This window comes from Lytechinus variegatus, chromosome 18 (assembly GCF_018143015.1).
Source record: "Lytechinus variegatus isolate NC3 chromosome 18, Lvar_3.0, whole genome shotgun sequence".
Lineage (NCBI taxonomy): Eukaryota > Metazoa > Echinodermata > Echinoidea > Temnopleuroida > Toxopneustidae > Lytechinus > Lytechinus variegatus.
In genome coordinates this window covers 2259031-2278425 of record NC_054757.1, presented here as the reverse complement: position 1 = coordinate 2278425, position 19395 = coordinate 2259031, and the positions used below count along the sequence as shown (strand labels likewise).

General features: G+C 38.3%; 1 protein-coding gene across 1 annotated transcript in view; it reads right to left on the bottom strand.

Moving 5' to 3' along the window:
• Positions 1–19395, bottom strand: part of LOC121432140 (ankyrin repeat domain-containing protein 17-like) — a 55782-nt gene that overhangs the window by 17574 nt on the left and 18813 nt on the right. The window contains exons 4-17 of the mRNA XM_041629996.1: positions 16354–16510; positions 15112–15259; positions 14552–14785; positions 12082–12224; positions 11483–11672; positions 10285–10476; positions 9243–9352; positions 8354–8465; positions 7901–8028; positions 6366–6500; positions 5972–6065; positions 4192–5454; positions 3152–3526; positions 763–908 (exon numbers count right to left, since the gene is read on the bottom strand). Coding sequence (XP_041485930.1) covers positions 763–908; positions 3152–3526; positions 4192–5454; positions 5972–6065; positions 6366–6500; positions 7901–8028; positions 8354–8465; positions 9243–9352; positions 10285–10476; positions 11483–11672; positions 12082–12224; positions 14552–14785; positions 15112–15259; positions 16354–16510 — 3427 coding nt within the window. The remainder of the gene's footprint in view (positions 1–762; positions 909–3151; positions 3527–4191; positions 5455–5971; positions 6066–6365; positions 6501–7900; positions 8029–8353; positions 8466–9242; positions 9353–10284; positions 10477–11482; positions 11673–12081; positions 12225–14551; positions 14786–15111; positions 15260–16353; positions 16511–19395) is intronic.

Here is a 19395-nt window from a genome sequence, read left to right as displayed (position 1 = left end):
CCAAAAATACTTAGGATAAGTGAATTTCTACAACTACCAAAAAGATATTAACCTATTTCTCTCCCCTAAATTTTGCAACTCTTCAATAAACCACCTATATATTTTTTTAAAATTCCTCAACTTTCCTGAAATTCTTTGACCAATACAAACCCTGCTGAAACCACTCCTTTCATATTTAATACGGTATTTAGGTTATGGAAACAGGATATCATGCATGAAATATTACACATTTTACCCCTCCAAATCGGGATACAGATTAAATTCAGGTTAATTAAATTTAAAAGCAGCATTTAGCTATATTACAATTCATTTGACAATAGAACACTTGTAAATAAATAAGACTATAAATACTACTACTATAGAGGCTAAAACGGGTAGGAAACATGTTCAGGGAATAATTTTCCTGGTATCGCATCGCAATTTCCTCCACATTTTTGAAAGACTGCTATGCATGAAGTCTTTTGTATAGCACATATTTACATGGAACTGTACATTTCTTAGTCGAGAGCTTTTCTTTCATGACCAAAAATGCTATTCAAATTTGTACAGCAAAATTATTCCCTGATGTTTATACTTAGATAGCAAGAGCGGGATTCAGGGATGCCAGTTGGAATTGATTAGAGGGCCTGAAAATCACCTGGAATACAATATTTTGTACACAAAAATGCTAAAACTGTGGCCTGAAAATAAATTGTCAGGGCCTGAATTCAGGTTTTTGCCTGAAAACTGGCATCCCTGGGGATTATGGGTAATGGAACTGACCTCGTATCGTCCACCTGAGCAGGCGAGGGATAAGGGAGTATCTTTGGTTCTCTCAGATTGAGCTTCGATGTCTGCATTGTGATTGAGGAGGATCTGCACAGTCTTGTAATGACCCGCGGTGGCTGCTAAGATGAGTGGTGTAAACCCTGCACAGAGAGAACGGTTAAAGTGATTGGTTAACATTGGTTTGACTTTTAAAAAATCTGAGCTAGAAGGTCACACTTGTCACCAGTGTCTGTGATATGTTACAAAAATGAAGCCCCCCAAAAAATTGCGTTCGAAAATGATTATTTAGTGCTTCAAAAATTGAAATATAAAGTGACCGGAAACACCATCTTAATTTCATCCCATACACTTATGTGTACTATTTAGGTGTCTATAAGACGCCTATAAGACGCCTATTTACAAAATCGGGGTTTGCCTTGTAGTTTTAGCTTTTCATTCTCAATAATGGTTGTTTTCAGGGTTTATTTGTTCTAATACATGCACTTGTACACATGTTTCATCTTGGTTTGAGATTTTTTTAAATTGGCTGCTCACAAAGTTAAACAATACCTTTAAGAAAGACACCATTAAAGTCAAGTAACAGTAGCTTACCTACATGTGTATTCATCAATCTTTCAAGTCATGAATCAATTAACAAGTGGAATGCCTCTGGCCGTCTCACCTGCATCACGCAGTTCAATATAGCAGCAGTGCTGACTTTGAATACTACTCTAACTCGCACAAGATGTTCAGTGATACATGGTTACTCTTATGTCCACTTTTTATGAACTAGACCAATAAACTTACAGAGATATGATGGTTATTCAACAAAAAACCCAACATGGCCAAAGTTCATTGACCTTACATGACCTTTGACCTTGATCATGTGACCTGAAACTCGCACAGGATGTTCAGTGATACTTGATTACTCTTATGTACAAGTTTCATGAATCAGATCCATAAACTTTCAAAGTTATGATGGTAATTCAACAGATACACCCAATTCGGCCAAAGTTCATTGACCTTTGACCTTGGTCATGTGACCTGAAACGCGCACAGGATGTTCAGTGATACTTAATTACTCTAATGTCCAAGTTTAATGAACTAGACCAATAAACTTTCAAAGTTATGATGGTAATTCAACAGATACCCTCGATTCGGCCAAAGTTCATTGACCCTAAATGACCTTTGACCTTAATCATGAGACCTGAAACTTGCACAAAATGTTCAGCGATGCTTGATTACTATTATGTCCAAGTTTCATGAATCAGATCCATAAACTTTCAAAGTTATGATGGGAATTCAACAGATATCCCCAATTCGGCCAAAGTTCATTGACCCTAAATGACATTTGACCTTGGTCATGTGACGTGAAACTCATGCAGGATGTTCAGTGATACTTTCTTAACCTTATGTCCAAGTTTCATGAACTAGGTCCATATATTTTCTAAGTTATGATGACATTTCAAAAACTTAACCTCAGGTTAAGATTTCGATGTTGATTCCTCCAACATGGTCTAAGTTCATTGACCCTAAATGACCTTTGACCTTGGTCATGTGACATGAAACTCTAATAGAATGTTCAGTAATACTTGATTAACCTTATGGCCAAGTTTCATGAACTAGGTCCATATACTTTCTAAGTTATGACGTCATTTCAAAAACTTAACCTCAGGTTAAGATTTGATGTTGACGCCGCCGCCGCCGTCGGAAAAGCGGCGACTATAGTCTCACTTTGCTTCGCAGGTGAGACAAAAATCATAGCCAATGGCAAGACTCATTATTATAATCCATCATAATTTGGAACTGAATCCACTTTTATTCCAACAGAAAGACCTGAATCGATTAGTGCTTTGATTGTAATTTTATACATTCCAATATCAGGAATGATCATCATGATATCATAGGTCTAAAAATAAAATGCTTGAAATTTTCTTAATGTATATCTGATCATAAATAGATGATTGAAGTGTGCACCAGGCTACAGAGATATTGAGAATTCATTTTAAGCCATTGTATCCCAAGTTGTAAACTACAGGGTTTCCAGCTTTACAAGAAAACAAAATTCCCTGATATTCACCTGATGAAGTTTAAAAATTCCCTGATAATTAATTAAACACAATCTCAGTTTCGCATGTTTTCCACGTTGTTGCAGTGAATTACATGTTAAAAAAAACCCACTAAAAAACCACCATAACCAGTCATTCAACGGATGATGCTTTGATATGCAACAAAATATAACAGAGTCTGACTGACTCTGTGCTTTTGACTTTGGGGCTGATCAAACTTCCCTGATTTTTTCCTTCCTTCGAGGCATTTTCCCTGATATTTGAGGTATTATTGATCAAATTCCTTGATTTCCCTGATGGGCTGGAAACCCTGAAACTATAAGGATGCTACCTACCTTTCTTATCTCGATGCTCGATCTGGGCACTCTTTTCCAGAAGCATCTGAACCAAGTCGTCATGCCCCCCTGCGCAAGCAATAGTCAGAGCCGTGTCGTGATTGCTCTCTGTCTGGGCATCGATCTCGACGGGTGGGTGCGGTGCAAAGTGGGCTTGGTCGTAGCTGCCCGGTGAGGCAGGAGACGGGACAAGGGCAGCGGTGGTGGTGGTTACCCCTGCCCCCAAAGCTCCTACCCCTGCTCCACCGGTGGTCAGCATGATAGGAGCTGGTACGACCTGGTGGTGGTGGGGTATGGATGAACGGTCGCACTGTGTGCCTACCGATTGGGTTTGGCGAGCTGGCTTCTTAGACTCAACAGGTCTCTTTTCAGCATCTGTGAATATGAAGTACAGAATCATCAGATGCACTGTGCAACAAGGGTTACTTGCTTTATGAGATGTATGTACCCTTGTTGGCAATTTATATCTGAATTTTGATAATTTTGGATAGGAATTAATTGACTTCCTCCAATCAATTGATGCCTGATCATGGCTGACAAAGAAGCTTAATCACAACTGATACGAGCAAGAACAAGTTTACCATATTTGGGTTATTTCTGGGTAATTTGCCCATGTCGACAGATTTTCTGCAAATAGAAAAAATGTCCTGATGTTTCAGAACTTGGTACACCCCAAATCCTTGAAAATTATCCTAAAACGGAGTGCAAAGGTTTAGAGAAATACATCATGTTAAAAATTGGAAACTAATCAGTAAGGGGAAGAAGGGCCACATTTTATGAAACTACTATCAAAACAATTGAATTCATAGAATTTGATTGGCTAAGAATAATATTGAGAATTATAAGAATAATTCCAAACAAAATATCAAGTGAAAGGTATGACTATCAATGCATAAAATAATTAACATACAATTGATCAGATGGGACAATTAATCTTAATGTTAGTATCAACGTCGATACATAGTATTTCCTTTCTTAGACATATTTTTTTTGTCGATGTGGAGAAAAAGAAATAAATGGACAGGACAAGATTTGCTCACCTCTATGAACTTCCCGGTAACCATGTGGCATGACCATGGCTCCAGTTACCATGGCTCCAGACATCCCTGCAATGTTATTAGCACTTGTACCTGCTGTGATCTGCACTGCACCACTGCTCAGCACAGCTTGACCAATACCTGCCGCCGCCAGACTAGTGGAGTCCACCTGGGTACCAGATGATTCCTTGAGGAGGGTCTCCACATCCGGTAGAGGTGACGGTACGGAGGCTGGAGCAGGAAGGAGAGGGGTGTGTCCCACGAGCTGTGAACTAAGAGCTGGGTTATACGGTGATGCTGCCGTTGCTGGCAAGGTAGTTGTGGGGTCGCAATTGCAGTTACTGCTTTGGTTGTACGATTCATATGTAGGAGGTGCCACTGATGAAGATGGTGGTGACTGGGATTCACATCCCAGAGGCTCGTGTCGGACACCCGCCCCAAGAACATCAGCAGCACTTTCTCCACTACCTTTGTCTTCATGCTGGGAAGGGACGGAGGATACGATTCGGATATCCCTGGTATCGAGGGCCAAGTCGTCTTCGTTATCCCCGCTTTCCTCACCATCGGACACAGACGGAGGGAGTGGCTGTAAGTGAGGTGGAACCTGAACCGCAGACTGCTTCTGGTTGCCTGACTGATTGCTATTGCTCTCTGGAACACCAGCCAACAGGGAGCTATCTGGAGGGTCAACACCAGCAGCACTATTTACTACAGGAGCAGAACTGATCCCTGCTTGGGACGCTACCGCTGAGGGGATGCTACTCGGTACAGTAGCACCAGCTGGAAGGGACACTGGTAGATTAAGCTTGGAGGGCTCTGTTTCATCCACACCCTGTCCTTGGAAACCCTTTGGAATCACCGGCACTTCAATCCGCTGCTGCAGCTCCCTTTCCACCTTCTGGAGTTCAGCATAGATCTGCTGCTTCTCCAGAATCTGCTCCTCTGCAGTTCGATGGTGGCCTTTGGCATTGCCGACTCCCATCGGCGCCATTGCCGCCACATCCAGCTTGGAGATGGTAGTGTCGGGTAGCGACGTGGAAGCCACGATGTTGGTAGGAGAGAAGTTGGTAGGGATGGTCTTGTTGAAGATCCCTGTGGCATCCATGGTTTCTAGGGAGCTGGGAGCTCCTGCAGGAGTGGTGATGGTATTGGTAAGGGTGGTGGTGGTGGCGACCGTAGAGCTCGCCATTCTTTGGTACAAAGATTCATCTGGGGTAGAAGATGATACAACAGTGGTCTGCTGCCCACGGCCTAGGAGGGATGACCCTGGTTTAAAAGATGGGGGTAAAACACAATTCTTTTAGAGTCTACAGTTACAGTTCACAGATAAATTCATGGACACATGAAAGATATTCTACTGCAGGGTCATACTAATGTAATGGCAGATGCAGGTGGCATCACCTCCACCCCCCCCCCCCTAAATAATCTTGCAGATTTATACTGATATATGCTAATACTGTTATCAGGATAATCATAACCAGAGGGCAAGGGCATTTATGCACTTTTTTTTTTGCATGAAATAACAAATTTTGTCATATCTGATAAAGGCCCAAGGCTGAAATTCATATTTCTTTTTTGTCTAGAGTTTCTCAATTACTGCCTTCGTTTCATATTGTACATTTCAAAGCAGAACTCTTATTCTTTATATTATATGGTATACTAATATCTGTAATCAAATTGAGCATCACGAATATTAGAAGTGAATAGGGCAGAGGTCTGCAGGGTTCAGAATATTCATCACACCAAAACTTAGAGTAGAGTTGAAATATGTTGATGGACCTACCACTGAATTCAACAAGGTGGGCTTCCTCCGGGTGTTTATCTGGTTCCTGAGGCGGGACGACAATAGGAAGTGCTTGGGTTGGGACTCGAGATACCTGAAAACAATCACAGAAACACCATCATCATTAACAACCTGTAGTGCTTGGCTATCACAAAGCTACATACCTAGATCATATCCTGAATTCTTCAGCCCATTTTTCACTTGAGAAATGATTCATATCAAATCAAACAAATATATATACAAATGTTTCTAATAATTTTTACTAATGCGAAACATGTAATGATGCTTATGAAACAAAATTTCAGGGTTTACTCACGAAATGTTATTGCATATACTGACCTCCACAGAGTTACACAAAATCACTTTAAATTATGTTTTGTCAATGTGGACTCACCTCTCCTTGATCTGGTGTTGGTGGTGTAGCCATACCCTCAGGGTGGGCGATCATATTGGTAGGGTACTCTAGAACAAGCACCATCACATCGGAATGACCACCCTTCGCAGACTCAATCAGGCATGTAGAGTTGTCCTGAAAAAATAAATAAATGGAATAATCATCGAGTAGAAAGACGGATCCAAGTACAGAGCCTGAATGGAGGTGAGAGGTAGGAGTTGGTCGTTACAAAGAAATCTGGTGACATATAATTTAAAAGACAATGAAAATCTCAATCCACTAAAGCAGCAGAAGGATGAGGGAAAGAAAAGGAGAAGAGGTATAGAAGAGGACAAGGGGAAGGGGGAAGGGGGAGGGGAGGGGGAGGAGAGAGGAAAAGGGAGAAAAGGGAAGAGAGGACAAGAGGTGAAGAACAGGAGAATGTAAAGGGAAAGAAGCATAAGGAGAAAAGGAAGAGAGAGAGATGAGGAAAAGAATGTCAGACAGAGTCACAAGGAGGCGAAGAAGAGGAAGATGACGGGGAGAAGATAGAAGATGAGGAGAAAAATAATAAGGATAAGGAGTGCAAAATGGAATGAATAAGGAGTTGAGATGGAGGAGACAAGCTGAAGTGAGAATAGGTAACATAAGGTCCAAAAGAAGTCCATTCACAAAGGATGGCAATAAGAGAAAGATTGATGACTTGATGAGAGATAGAAAGACAGAGAGGAAGATGGATTCGTCTTCTACATACTTTGAAGAAGTGACCAAGTAGCAGTACAGAAAAAAAATGACAAAAAGGGGCAAACCAACAGAATTGTGATGAAACATCATCGACCTCCAACAAAATGGCATGTGAGGAACAGAGAAGACAAGACACTAAATGTTCAACTAAAGAGTTGGCAACTAAAAATTTGGAGCTTTAAGTATGATCTGAAAGCAACAGGATAAGCCTAGAAGGTATATGTAGTAGTAACTGTATTACTGTCTTTGTTGTGAAGTGGAAATAATGACACAAGGCACACACCCTGAATATAAGGCTATTCCTTCATGCATAATGCAAGAGAGTCAGTGTGTAAGCCTGGATGAACATCAAGCCATCCGACACCCATGCATTGGAAAATCACAATTAATCACTCGTTATTAATGCCTCTCTGAGCTTTAACAAAGAAATTCAATTATCCAAGGTTTTTTCTAATTGAAGAAACTTTTAAGTAAAATACATCACTTACAAGGAAATTTAAATAATTTTTTTTCTTGGTGAAAATATTGACAACACATAGAAACCCATTGGCCTGAATTTAAAAGAGATGTTTCAATCCCCACTTGGGGAACGTTTCATAAAAGGACTTGTTGGATAAGCGACAAGTCCTATTATATCCGATCTAAAAACTTTTCTGATTTGTCAGGCAAAAATGTTGATAAAATACTTCCCAGAACATGTGCACTTTAATAAATTTCACTTTCATTAAAACCAATTTTTTGTTGGGTCGGACTTGTCCTTTAACATGAAATCTACTTCTTGTCTGCATGAGATTATTTTTAAATTCTCTAACCTTGAGTTTGTGGGAGGGGTCAGCATTGTGGGCCAGAAGAAGTTCAACGACCTTCAGATGACCTCCAGCGCAAGCAAGAGAAAGCACAGTATGGTCATTGTTGGTTGTTGCCCTATTCACATCCGCACCTGTCACAGAAAACACAGTCCATTAAAGAATTCTTTAGAAAAGTTGCAACTCAATAAATCATCATCATCGTCGTCATCATCATCACCATCACCATCAACATCATCACCACCGCCACCATCGTCATCATCATCATCATCACCATCACCATCATCATCATCATCATCATCATCATCATCATCATCATCATCATCATCACCATCATCATCATCATCATCACCACCACCACCACCACCATCATCATCATCATCATCATCATCATCACCGCCACCACCACCACCACCACCATCATCATCAACCATGATAAGAATGTCAATGTGAACTGACCCTTGCTGATGAGGTACTGCACAGTGCAAAGATGTCCTGCCCTAGCTGCCTTCATGAGTGGTGTACGCCCCCCTTCGGATTCGTGCTCCTGCAGGGCAAGAGTTTGATGTTCCTGTAAGTTTCATGGGGAAACCGTAAACCTTGGGTTGCTTTCTTGGTTATCTTCATACAATCACCTACCCATAACTAAATACATTATATCATACATCAAATATGAACTTTATTCAGCTAACTTTGCATTTCATACCATTGGCCTATATCACCCTAATATGCCAGGCTTCCCCTTTCCATCTGATTACCAATTGGAGCTCAAGGTCCCGTAACACAAAGGTTAGCGATTAATCGTATACTTGATTTTCACAATGAATTGTACACTGTAGTCAATGCAATCAATTGTACAAAAATGTTCTATGATCATTGCTAAGCTTTGCGTTACGGGCCCAGAATCTCTTTAAATCCCTACATCTGAGCTTCCATTACAATTTGTCTGATATTGTTTCCTTTTTATTCTTGCCTTTGCTCTTAATAAGTGCAAGCCAGGGAAATCTTACCGTCTTTATTCAGCACCATTCTTAGATTTGTCTTGAAACAAACAGTTTTTCATTATAAATGTTGTAATCTGGAATTTTATGCACATCCTAACAAATTTTTCATAATTAAACAAAATAAATCAACTTGATAAATGAAGAAAATGGAATACACTTTCATTTTTTTTTCAATCATTTTTCCCATTGTAGGGTGTGTAATCAAGCAATGAGCATGTACCGTTGTTTACTATAAAGATGTATAATACATGAAATGCTGTTGAGTACGATAACTGGTCACAAAATTGTACAATAAAGTAATTACAAATATTAATTGAATTACAATCAAAAGGGAATAAACTTACTAAGTTTGCTCCATGCGCTAAGAGTACATCAGCCACATCAGTATGCCCATTCTCACAGGCATAGGTAAGGGCAGTATCTCCCGTCGCTGTTTGAGCGTGGACAATAGCACCTAAACAAGCAAAGAAATCAAAATAATCAATGATAATACATATATGAATATGAACATCCGACCGCCTACATGTGTGACCATCAAAAAAATTTCTGTCTCTGATTTCTTGTTCTTTTGACAGTCTGTAATGTTCTCAAAGGACCATGACTTGGTCAGTTTATGAAGTGAAGTAAGACTTGAGAAAGTTGGGGGTCGAACGTACAAAAAGGTTGATCATTTTAAGAAATTGCCAATATTTTTTCCAAAGAAAATACATGAATTGGTGTATCAATAATGCCTACAGCATTTTCATTCACTTGATATATGATAAAGGAGCCATGAAGATAAAATAACCCCTGATCTAAGGCATGAGTTATGTACCAGGAATCGAATCTCAGACCTTAATGTGTGTAGTTGGGTACCTTTGACCACTCGGCTACGGCACCTCCATAATAATAACAGGTCTGAGTGATATAGCTTCTATACTCTTGTACAAAGTACACAAAAAGCTGAAAAATAAATAGCTGAAATCAGCTCAGTCTCAACTCTCACAACTATCAATAATATGTTACTTAAAATATTAAAAGAACAAATTTATATTTTACCACTAAACATTAAAATGACAAATATTACTTTTATAATAATTACACATGAGATTTGTGTAGTGCACGGCTCTTTCCTTCTTGATTAGATGCTCAAGGCGCTTCAGAGCAGAACAACAAAAACTATATAATACATGTCTAAACAATAAGTCAATGTCTATCGAAAAACACTCTTAAACAGGTATGTTTTCAGGTTGCCCTTGAAGGCGGTCACTGAAGTCTGGGTTTCTAAACTCTGTGGAAGAGAATTTTATAACAAAAGATATTTCATAAAGCCCCCAAAAGCCTGAAATGGAAGTTGTCAGTGGCTGAACTCAGGCAAATGCCTGAAGAATGGTATCTTTGCCTTACCTTTGCTTAGAAGGAACTTGACGAGATCGACATGTCCCTCCTGTGCAGCCTCCATGAGAGGGGTAGAGCACCCAAGCTCAATGTCTGCCCCAACCTCGATGAGAAACTTAGCAACCTCTAGGAAGCCTCCGCAGCAGGCTAGCGTCAGAGCCGTCTCCTGGGTCTCCTCAGTCTGGGCATTGATGTTTGCACCTGAACCAACAACAACAGAAAGAGATAATCATTACCCTGGCTTTCCATGAACTTCTCCGAGAAACTTCAATAAATAAAACACTCACAGGGCTGCACTATATTGCGTATTAATGTATTTCATAATGGCCGGCAGAACAGCATGATATAATGCATACTAAATTTGTAAGTCACGAATAACATCATGCACGGGTGGTGTTCCTTTCTTGTGCTAACTGACATATCCTTATGTAGCTGACTTAGCATCTTAAGAACGTGTTCCATTTATGTGTAAGTTTGCAAACAGCTCCATGAAACACCCACCTGTGCTTCATCTTACAAAGAATTGCAATTGATCCGATCAACCACAACTATGGAAAGCCAGAAACATCCACATATTAAAGATAAATTCCAGTATTGGTAACGATCTCAAAATGACTATTTACAGAATCTAATATAATGACCACCCAAGTGTCTGTTTGTATGAATAAAAAATATGTGCCAAAGGATTCTGGAAGAAATTGTGTAATTGCTGAGAAATAAGCAAAATAAGCGCAGATTTGGTCACTTCCGTCGGGTCTTTATTCCAGCAATGATAATACACTGTCCCACGTGTGCCTATCTGTGTTGGTGATCTTCAGTGTGAATATTTTTCAGCGTAGATTTCAAGATTTTACAAAGTTCAGTTTATGTAACTGTACCAGATCTAGATCCTCGATGATATACTGACAATTAAGCCTGGTTTTACAGACTTTCTCATGAAATCAGTGTTTGTTGCAACTACTGGCATTTCTCTTTAAGTTCATGTTTATTCAAAAATATTTTCTAGATATGGTGTATATTCATACATTCATCGCGTTCTTGACAATTCAGTGTGCTTATCTTTGTTCGCAAAAGGACATTGTGCAAATTTTCTGGAGAAAAAATGATGACATTGATGGATTTCCATAGAGTTGAGATTGACTGGATCAATCGTAGTTCTGTGAGAAGTGGCCCTGGTGCATTGTCAATAGAATGATATTGAATTTACCTTGAGCAAGAAGAAGTGCCACCATCTCCTCATGTCCTTCCCTAGCAGCCTCCATAAGAGGGGTATATCCCTCATCGTTCACCTCCTCGATGTTGGCTCCCCTCTCTATCAGCAGGGACGCAAGCTTGACATGACCTCCGCAAGCTGCCAATGTCAAAGGCGACTCAAAGCTATCAGCCGGCATGTTCACCTGAAGGATGGAAATGAAAGAAAAATATTATGTTTGTTACTCTGACTGAAAGGCCATGTAATCAAACAAGTGAGAACTGGCCAGAGTTGACATTCAGCTTGGCCAATTCATCAATTCTATTTAGGATCTCCATACACCTCTTGACAATCATCGAATTCCTGCAACTATACATCTGCCAATGTATATGTATGATGTATGCAAATAAGGGTCATGAAATTAATTAAAACCTCATTTCTATTTGGTGACCAAATATTTATTCCACAAGAAATTCATTGCTTGATTTCTATGAAAACAGGTGGCTGTGATCAGGGTTTTTAGTTCTTCAAAATAATATGAAGATGATAAGTGTTGGTGAGCGGTTTGAGTCGAGGGTCAAAGGTCATGGGAACATAAATGGGGTATGTCTTACCTGGGCACCGTGATCAAGCAGAAGTCTTGCTACCTCTACGTGTCCATCCATAGAGGCTTCCATGAGGGCAGTATGCATCTCATCGGTCTTGTGCTCATGGTCAGCACCGGCCTCCAACAGGAACTTCACCATCTCAAGATGACCTGAAGGTCAAGGGTCAGAATGTTTAAAGTGATTGCTTGATGTTTTCATTGCAATGCTACTTTCATTACAAGAAGATTAATTCAATATATAATGATGGAATTTAGAGTTGTTTTCAACTACTTTTTGATTCACGCTTGATTACTCTTATGTCTTATAATTTCCGAGTTATGATATTTAATAAACTTAACCTTAAATGACCTTTAGCCTTGGTCATGTGACCTGAAACTTGGGCAGGGTGTTAAGTAATACTTGATTACTTCTTAAGTCCAAGTTTCAGGAACTAGATCCATAAACAATCAAAGTTATGTTGGAAATCAGCAAATACCCCCAATATGGCCAAAGTTCAATGACCCTACATGACCTTTGACCTTGGTCATGTGAACTGAAACTCAGGCAGGATGTTCAGTAAATCTTGATTGCCTTTATGTCCAAGTATCATGAACTAGGCCCATATACTTTCTAAATTATGATGACATTCCAAAAACTTAACCTTCAGTTAAGACTTGATGTTGACGCCGCTGCCATCGCCGTCTGAAAAGCGGCGCCTATAGTCTCGCTCTGCTATGCAGGCAAGACAAAAGCAGGCACAATGTAATTTGTGATGAAGTTAAACGTGTTTGCTGATAACTGAAACAATAACACCAACTGCCAGTTCTTTCAATTAATACATCGGCTTCCTGCAGACTTTTCATTAGTCTAAGAAAATTTTCCCCCGGGGTTCCTCTTTGAAACATACATCTAATTCCGCTCTCATAAAACCACATTTTTTACCCCTCCAAGAGTGCATTCTTAAAATAGACTGAAAACTTCCTACTTTTAACATCCTGTCTAATTACCTGAAAAGGAATATAAAATGGAAGAGAGGAAGGGAGCTTTTGTAAAAGATATGACTATATTTACTGTTCAAAGTAGAACTAAGAAGCATCCGCAGTTAATTCATTTAGATAAGATATAATTATGAAATTCATTAAATAAATTAATTTTTCATGCTCTTTTCAGTGAGGAGGGGGTAACAAAGCCTCATGAATATACTTACTGACATCTTATAAAAAAAAAACCAAACAAGAAGCAATGATAAATAATACTCTTTTCCAAGATAAAAAAATATTGGTTCTTGATATCCTACAAATTATCTATTTTTAGAGAAATAGGAACATATTTATGAGGACTTCAATTCTTTTCCCCAATTAAGTTCCTTTTATAACAGGAAGAGTTTACACATTTTCTACTTGGTTAAATCATGAGGTAAAATCCTAGATAATCCTCTTTATTGTTCAAATATTACTGTGTTACTCTTCTAATATTTCTTCATCTAATATACCAAAATAAATTTGAATGGGAGGGGGGGGGGCATTACCCCCTTATTTTCATTTTGAACACTAATTTACTTTATATATATTTGTATGTATACTGCCACTTCCTTCCATCAAATGATAACTTTCACAGGAAGAGGAATTTTAATACTTCCTGTTTGATTCAAGTACGGAACTATATGGGATTCCTTTATACCACAGGTGTAATACTTCAAGCACCGTGACTGGTCAAAACACACCACATGACATCCAAATCTTTTTAAACATAGATATATAGACCCATAATCTGAAGTTTCGTTTAACTTAGACGATGTTCCAACTCTGCTAAAATTATGAGAAGCTAAAATTGTCATAAGTTTTTTTCTTTATGTTGATTTTGCTCTTTCCTCATGCTTCAGTGGTAAAGAAAACAATTTTGGTTATTATTTCCTGATAGTTATGGATAATTTGTTTGTCAAATAAGATATCTTTAACTGGTACTATTAAAGATTTGTGTCAGTTGGTTATCCATAGTTAAACCACAACTGTAAATCTTGGTTCATAATGCCAAGTCTGGTGGTCAGTTCAAGATGCCTCTGTTTAATAGATGATTCACAGTTGTTGGTCTGTCAATTGGAGGTGCACACCAATTTTGATTAAGTTGTATCCTTTTCTTTTTTTCTCAAGTTCAAACCATAAACAGAACACAGTGTGCTTAGAAACACCCGTAGTAAGCGCCTTATAAATGTTATGTATTATTACTATTGGGCAATTCCATAAAATGATCAACCTTTTTGTACATAAGACCCCCATTTTTCTCAAGTCTTACTTCACTTCATAAACTGACCAAGTCATGGTCCTTTGAGAACATTACAGACTGTCAAAAGAACAAGAAATCAGAGACAGAAAATTTCATGAAGGTCCCACCTATAGGGGGTCAGATTACAAATTTTATGGAATTACCCTATTATTATTATTATTATAAACCCAAGTTGAGAGTATGTGCCATAGTAGCAATCTTCAGCAATTCTTACCTTTATAACATGCCAGGGTAAGCGCGCTCTCTTTGAATTCATTGGAATGCGTGTTGATACCAGCGCCTTTCTCTAGGAGGATCTTGGCGATGTTGACATGGCCGCTGCTGGCTGCTTCCATCAGGGGGGTGTGGCCGTTCTCATTATGATCTTCAATGTTTGCACCTTGATCTAGAAGGATCTTGACGATCTCCTCGTGTCCACCGTTACAGGCATACATCAATGGGGTATTACCTAATGGTGATGAGAAAGAAATATTAAAGTCACTCAAAGAAGGCTATTCGGGGATCAATTCTAGTCCAGTACAGGCTTAGGATTTGAGCTACGATTTTCCTTTAATATTCCTTTTTCTATCATAACCCTCCTAAGTTTTCCAGACTACATATATTTCCAGTAAAAACCCTGTATTATCAAGAAACACCTACTTGACTTTAAATCCAGGTACCATACAAGATGCAAGTCAGATGCCTGATACGTGGGAATCAGATGCAAGTATTTCAATAGCTTATAACAGATATCAGAGGAAAATCACTCGATGAGTTGCTTTGTGAAAGACTCACCTGCACTGGATTGGGCATTGGCGTCAGCACCGTACTCTAGGAGAAGCTTGACGATATCCACATGGCCAGCACTAGCCGCTTCCATCAACGGGGTACAGTCTCCTTTACTACCACGATCCTCAACGTTTGCATTCATCTTAAGCAGCACCTGAGGTCAGAGAAATATCATTTAGTGATAGAAAACTGGGCAATTTTGGAGGAAAATGGCAATGATTTGTGGTATTTGTTTGACACTATGGCCTATATTCTGAACTCAGGTTTAAATTAAAGCCTGGTTTAAAGTTGTGGTTTAACTATGGAGAGCCAATTGGAGCACAAATCCCCATCAGTACACAAGCAATTTATAACTCATATCACACCCGAACTGTTTGTAATTTTCTTGGAATGATAACTGAAGTATTTTTCCTCATTATGAAAGCAAAAGGAAACAAAATAGTAAACGAAAGAAATATACAATATAAACAGAATTTTTGAATGTTTGGCTCCCCATAATTTTTGCAGAGTTAGACCCTAGTCTATAAGTTAAACATGACTTCAAAATATGGGCCTATGAATCTAAGAACATTCAAATTTGAATTGTTTGATGAACTTGACAACTACGTTGCAATGAAGGTTTATTTCAAAGTTTGATTTTAAAAAACTTATTTATATTTATGACATTAATTCATTCTATCTAGGCAACAGCCAATGTGGAGAAACTCTAGACAAGGAATCTAACTTATTTAGGTGATCCCCTGGCTCAAGTTCACATAATTCTTTAAATTATCTCGTCATGTTTGTTACCATCTCACCTGGAAATACTCTGCATTTCAAGGAATGAATTCCTTCCAGGTGGATGCTTCATAAAGCTGTTCGTAAGTTAAGAGCAAATTTAAGAACGATTGGTGATCCTTTCTTGTATATTGTATATTGTTGTAAATTGTATATTCATTGGCCCTAATTTAACGCATAAGATTCACCGGTCATTCTTAAAGTCACTCTTAACTTCGAACAGCTTCATGAAACGGCCCCCAGGTACCCATCCCCTAACCCAGGTTGAGAGCAGCACCTAAAACCCACTGCAGAAGAAAATTGCCTTTAATATCATCTAAAACAATTCAAGCACAGCTCCTAAATGCACATAGTGGATTGGCTGAAAATAAAGAAGCAATTTCGATTTTTTCTTTTTTAGTCGCAATTGATTACATCGCTCTTTGAAAAGGGCCTCTGTGAAGATTCATAGCCCTCCGTCCTATTACTTACATGAGCAAGTTCAAAGTAGCCTCCCGAGCATGCCAGAGACAGCAGACTCTCTCCTTCTTCATTAGTCTCTTGTATCATCTTATCATCCTCTCCTCTTCTTGCAGCAACAGGATCAGCAGAGGAAGCAACCGCTCCGGCAACACCAGCAACTTGTAACCTGCAACAACAATGTAATCAAAATGTTTTAGAGTAGCCTCCTGCACAAGCAAGAGCGGAAGACACTCTCCTCCTTCAAATGCAGATCATTTCTATTCTAAGATTACAACAAAGAAACAAAGATATGAAACAAAATTTTCAGAGGAATCCATTCCGCATGATGAAACAACTATCAAAAGATGAACACATATTCGAGTCATATACAAATACATGTACAGAATCTTAGTTGTACTTGAAGGAAACCAAAACCCAAGAAGAGAAGCAATCATATTGGAAAGAGTAAAATGAGAGGACCAATTTAAAACAAGTTTCATCGAAATAAGCAAGTTATGGAAGTTTGAAAACTCTTGCTGTAGTTTCTATGGGGAATCTTCAATTTGCAAGCTAGATTGGAAGACACTCTCCTCCTTCAATATGCAGATCGTTTCTATTCCAAAATAACAACAAACAAATATTTTCAGAGGAATCCATTTTCGCATGATGACACAACTATCTAAAGATTAACATATATTCAAGTCAGAGACTAATACATGTACAGAATCTTAGTTGTACTTAAAGTGGTCTCATAATCATCCCCTAGCTGTACTATACACAGCATATCAAACAGATGGTCACTAGGAATATCTTGTCTCACTTACATTAATCAATTAACAAACATAATTCTAAGATAATTAGACCTTTTTTTTATTCACTGCCTCTTGTACTTTCAATTACAGGAATGTCAAGAGGCACATTTCTCTTTCCAAACATGACTGAATTTTAATTATATACCTTAAAATCATATTCAAAAGGAAAAAACTGAAAGAAAATACCTGATACAAGTACATTTGTTTTAGACTAAGTTCAACCAACTTTCCCCCAAATGCGTGTTTCTAACGAGAGTACTTCACACGCACTGTACATGCACAGCACTGTGGCATATGCCTGAAGCAGAATTAACACAGCAATGAAATATAATTAACCTACATACATCGCCTAATAAACACAGAGCAATCAGAAAGAACTACATGTAATACACATTACAGGGGAAAGAACTCAATGTGCATGTTCAGTTACATTCCATGTTTAACATACTTCTTAGCTTCATACATGTACATGTACACATGCATACTATGCTATAGTCAAGGAGGAAAATGATAAATACATGTAAAACATCAAGTACCCTTTGCATACATGTACATGTAAACATGCAGGGATATTACATGTAAACATGCAGGGATATTACATGTATACATGCAATGCTGTACATGTATACTCTACTTCTACAATCATTTCCAACATGCCTTTGACTCGCATTCGTTTATAAAGGCAAAGAGTAGTAATCCAACTATAATCTCAATTATTTATGGACATGTTTCAATATTTTGATCCCCGAACATAACATTATCAGTGGCATTCAGTGCAGTGGTGACATTACTCAGTAAAGATTTTACAGAACATCATGGCATGCTGTCAGTCTGTGGCTGTATGTTTTATTCTGAAGTTGCTTGACAATGTAGACATGATGATTTTGTTAATGGTCAGTGCCGCCATGCCTTAACTTAGCAGCTTGTGCATATATATACATGTACCAAGGATGTCACACAATCAGAGGCAAACAATAGTCAGAACTCTGCATACCATTACGGCATTTTCATTTCAGATGCTCAGAAAAAAAAAATCAATGACACTACTCTATGTAAAATGTCAAGATGGCAACAAATGTCACTGAAATATCACAGGTAATGAGGTTACTACAAATATTACCATAAATGATTATAATTAGAGTTCACTTTCCAGAAAATGAGTTTGTCTTGAATATTAAGTAATAAATTCAGATCCAAGGTAGTTAATATAATTAAGAGAAAATGAAGGGGATAATGTTCCCATGACTTTTGAAAGAAGGCAACACTTTCATCCACTCTATATACGACAAAAGAGTGCAAAAAGATGTGAAATACATTTTTATTGTATCCCGTCCCATCTCATAGGGCAGACACTGAAAAAATGAAATAAAAGCTGATTCTTATTTTTGAAAATAAGAGAATACTGGTGTGATCTTTTGGTCTTGAGAAATTGCTCGTCAAAGCAATGAATAACATAATTTAAATATTCATCTTTCATAAACATTGTGTAAACATTCATGAGTTGCCCCCCCCCCCCCCCGGGCATACAACTGAAATTAATATAAAATATTCTGGAATTTCACTCATGATCATACATGTACATCTGATAAAGATATCAATGATATAACATATGTGCACATGAAACATGATTGCAAGGAATGTTAGTGGTTTGGCATGCACATACATGGGGATTTCACAGTAGGAAATTAGAATGATGTGAATCACGATTCATTTCTTATTCGTCACATTGATGCAAGTGAGAAACAAGCACTAGTATCACAGCTCATCAAATGTCCAAATTGTATGGGATGTCCAACTCATATGAACAATGTTCAGTCACACCTGCTAGGCTACCCAATATGGAAACAGGAAAAATGGCATTTATAGACAGGTTTTTATATTATAATCCTTAAAAATGGGCAACATTTTTTGTGGCTACTAGTCTTCACTCTACAATGGTGGCAAATATTTTGGGTTAGACTGTATTAAAGAGAGAAGAAAAACAGTTTTTTTTCTTACTGTGACTGGGTTCACAATTCTTGTGTGGATCAAATTGTGAGAATAGTTTCAATTTCTGAATCGTGTTTTGTGTGTGTAGTGTGAACTAGGGCCTAGTGTGAACAGCCTCTAATGTCATAGTGGAGCTGAGCCAATAAAACATAATCCATACAGGAATGATACAGGCTACACAGCTTTATTGAACAAATGTTTGTCAAAATGATTATCTCATGGAGTTAGACTTGTGTACCAGGTTGTCTGAACTGTTGTTGTGCATCTGATT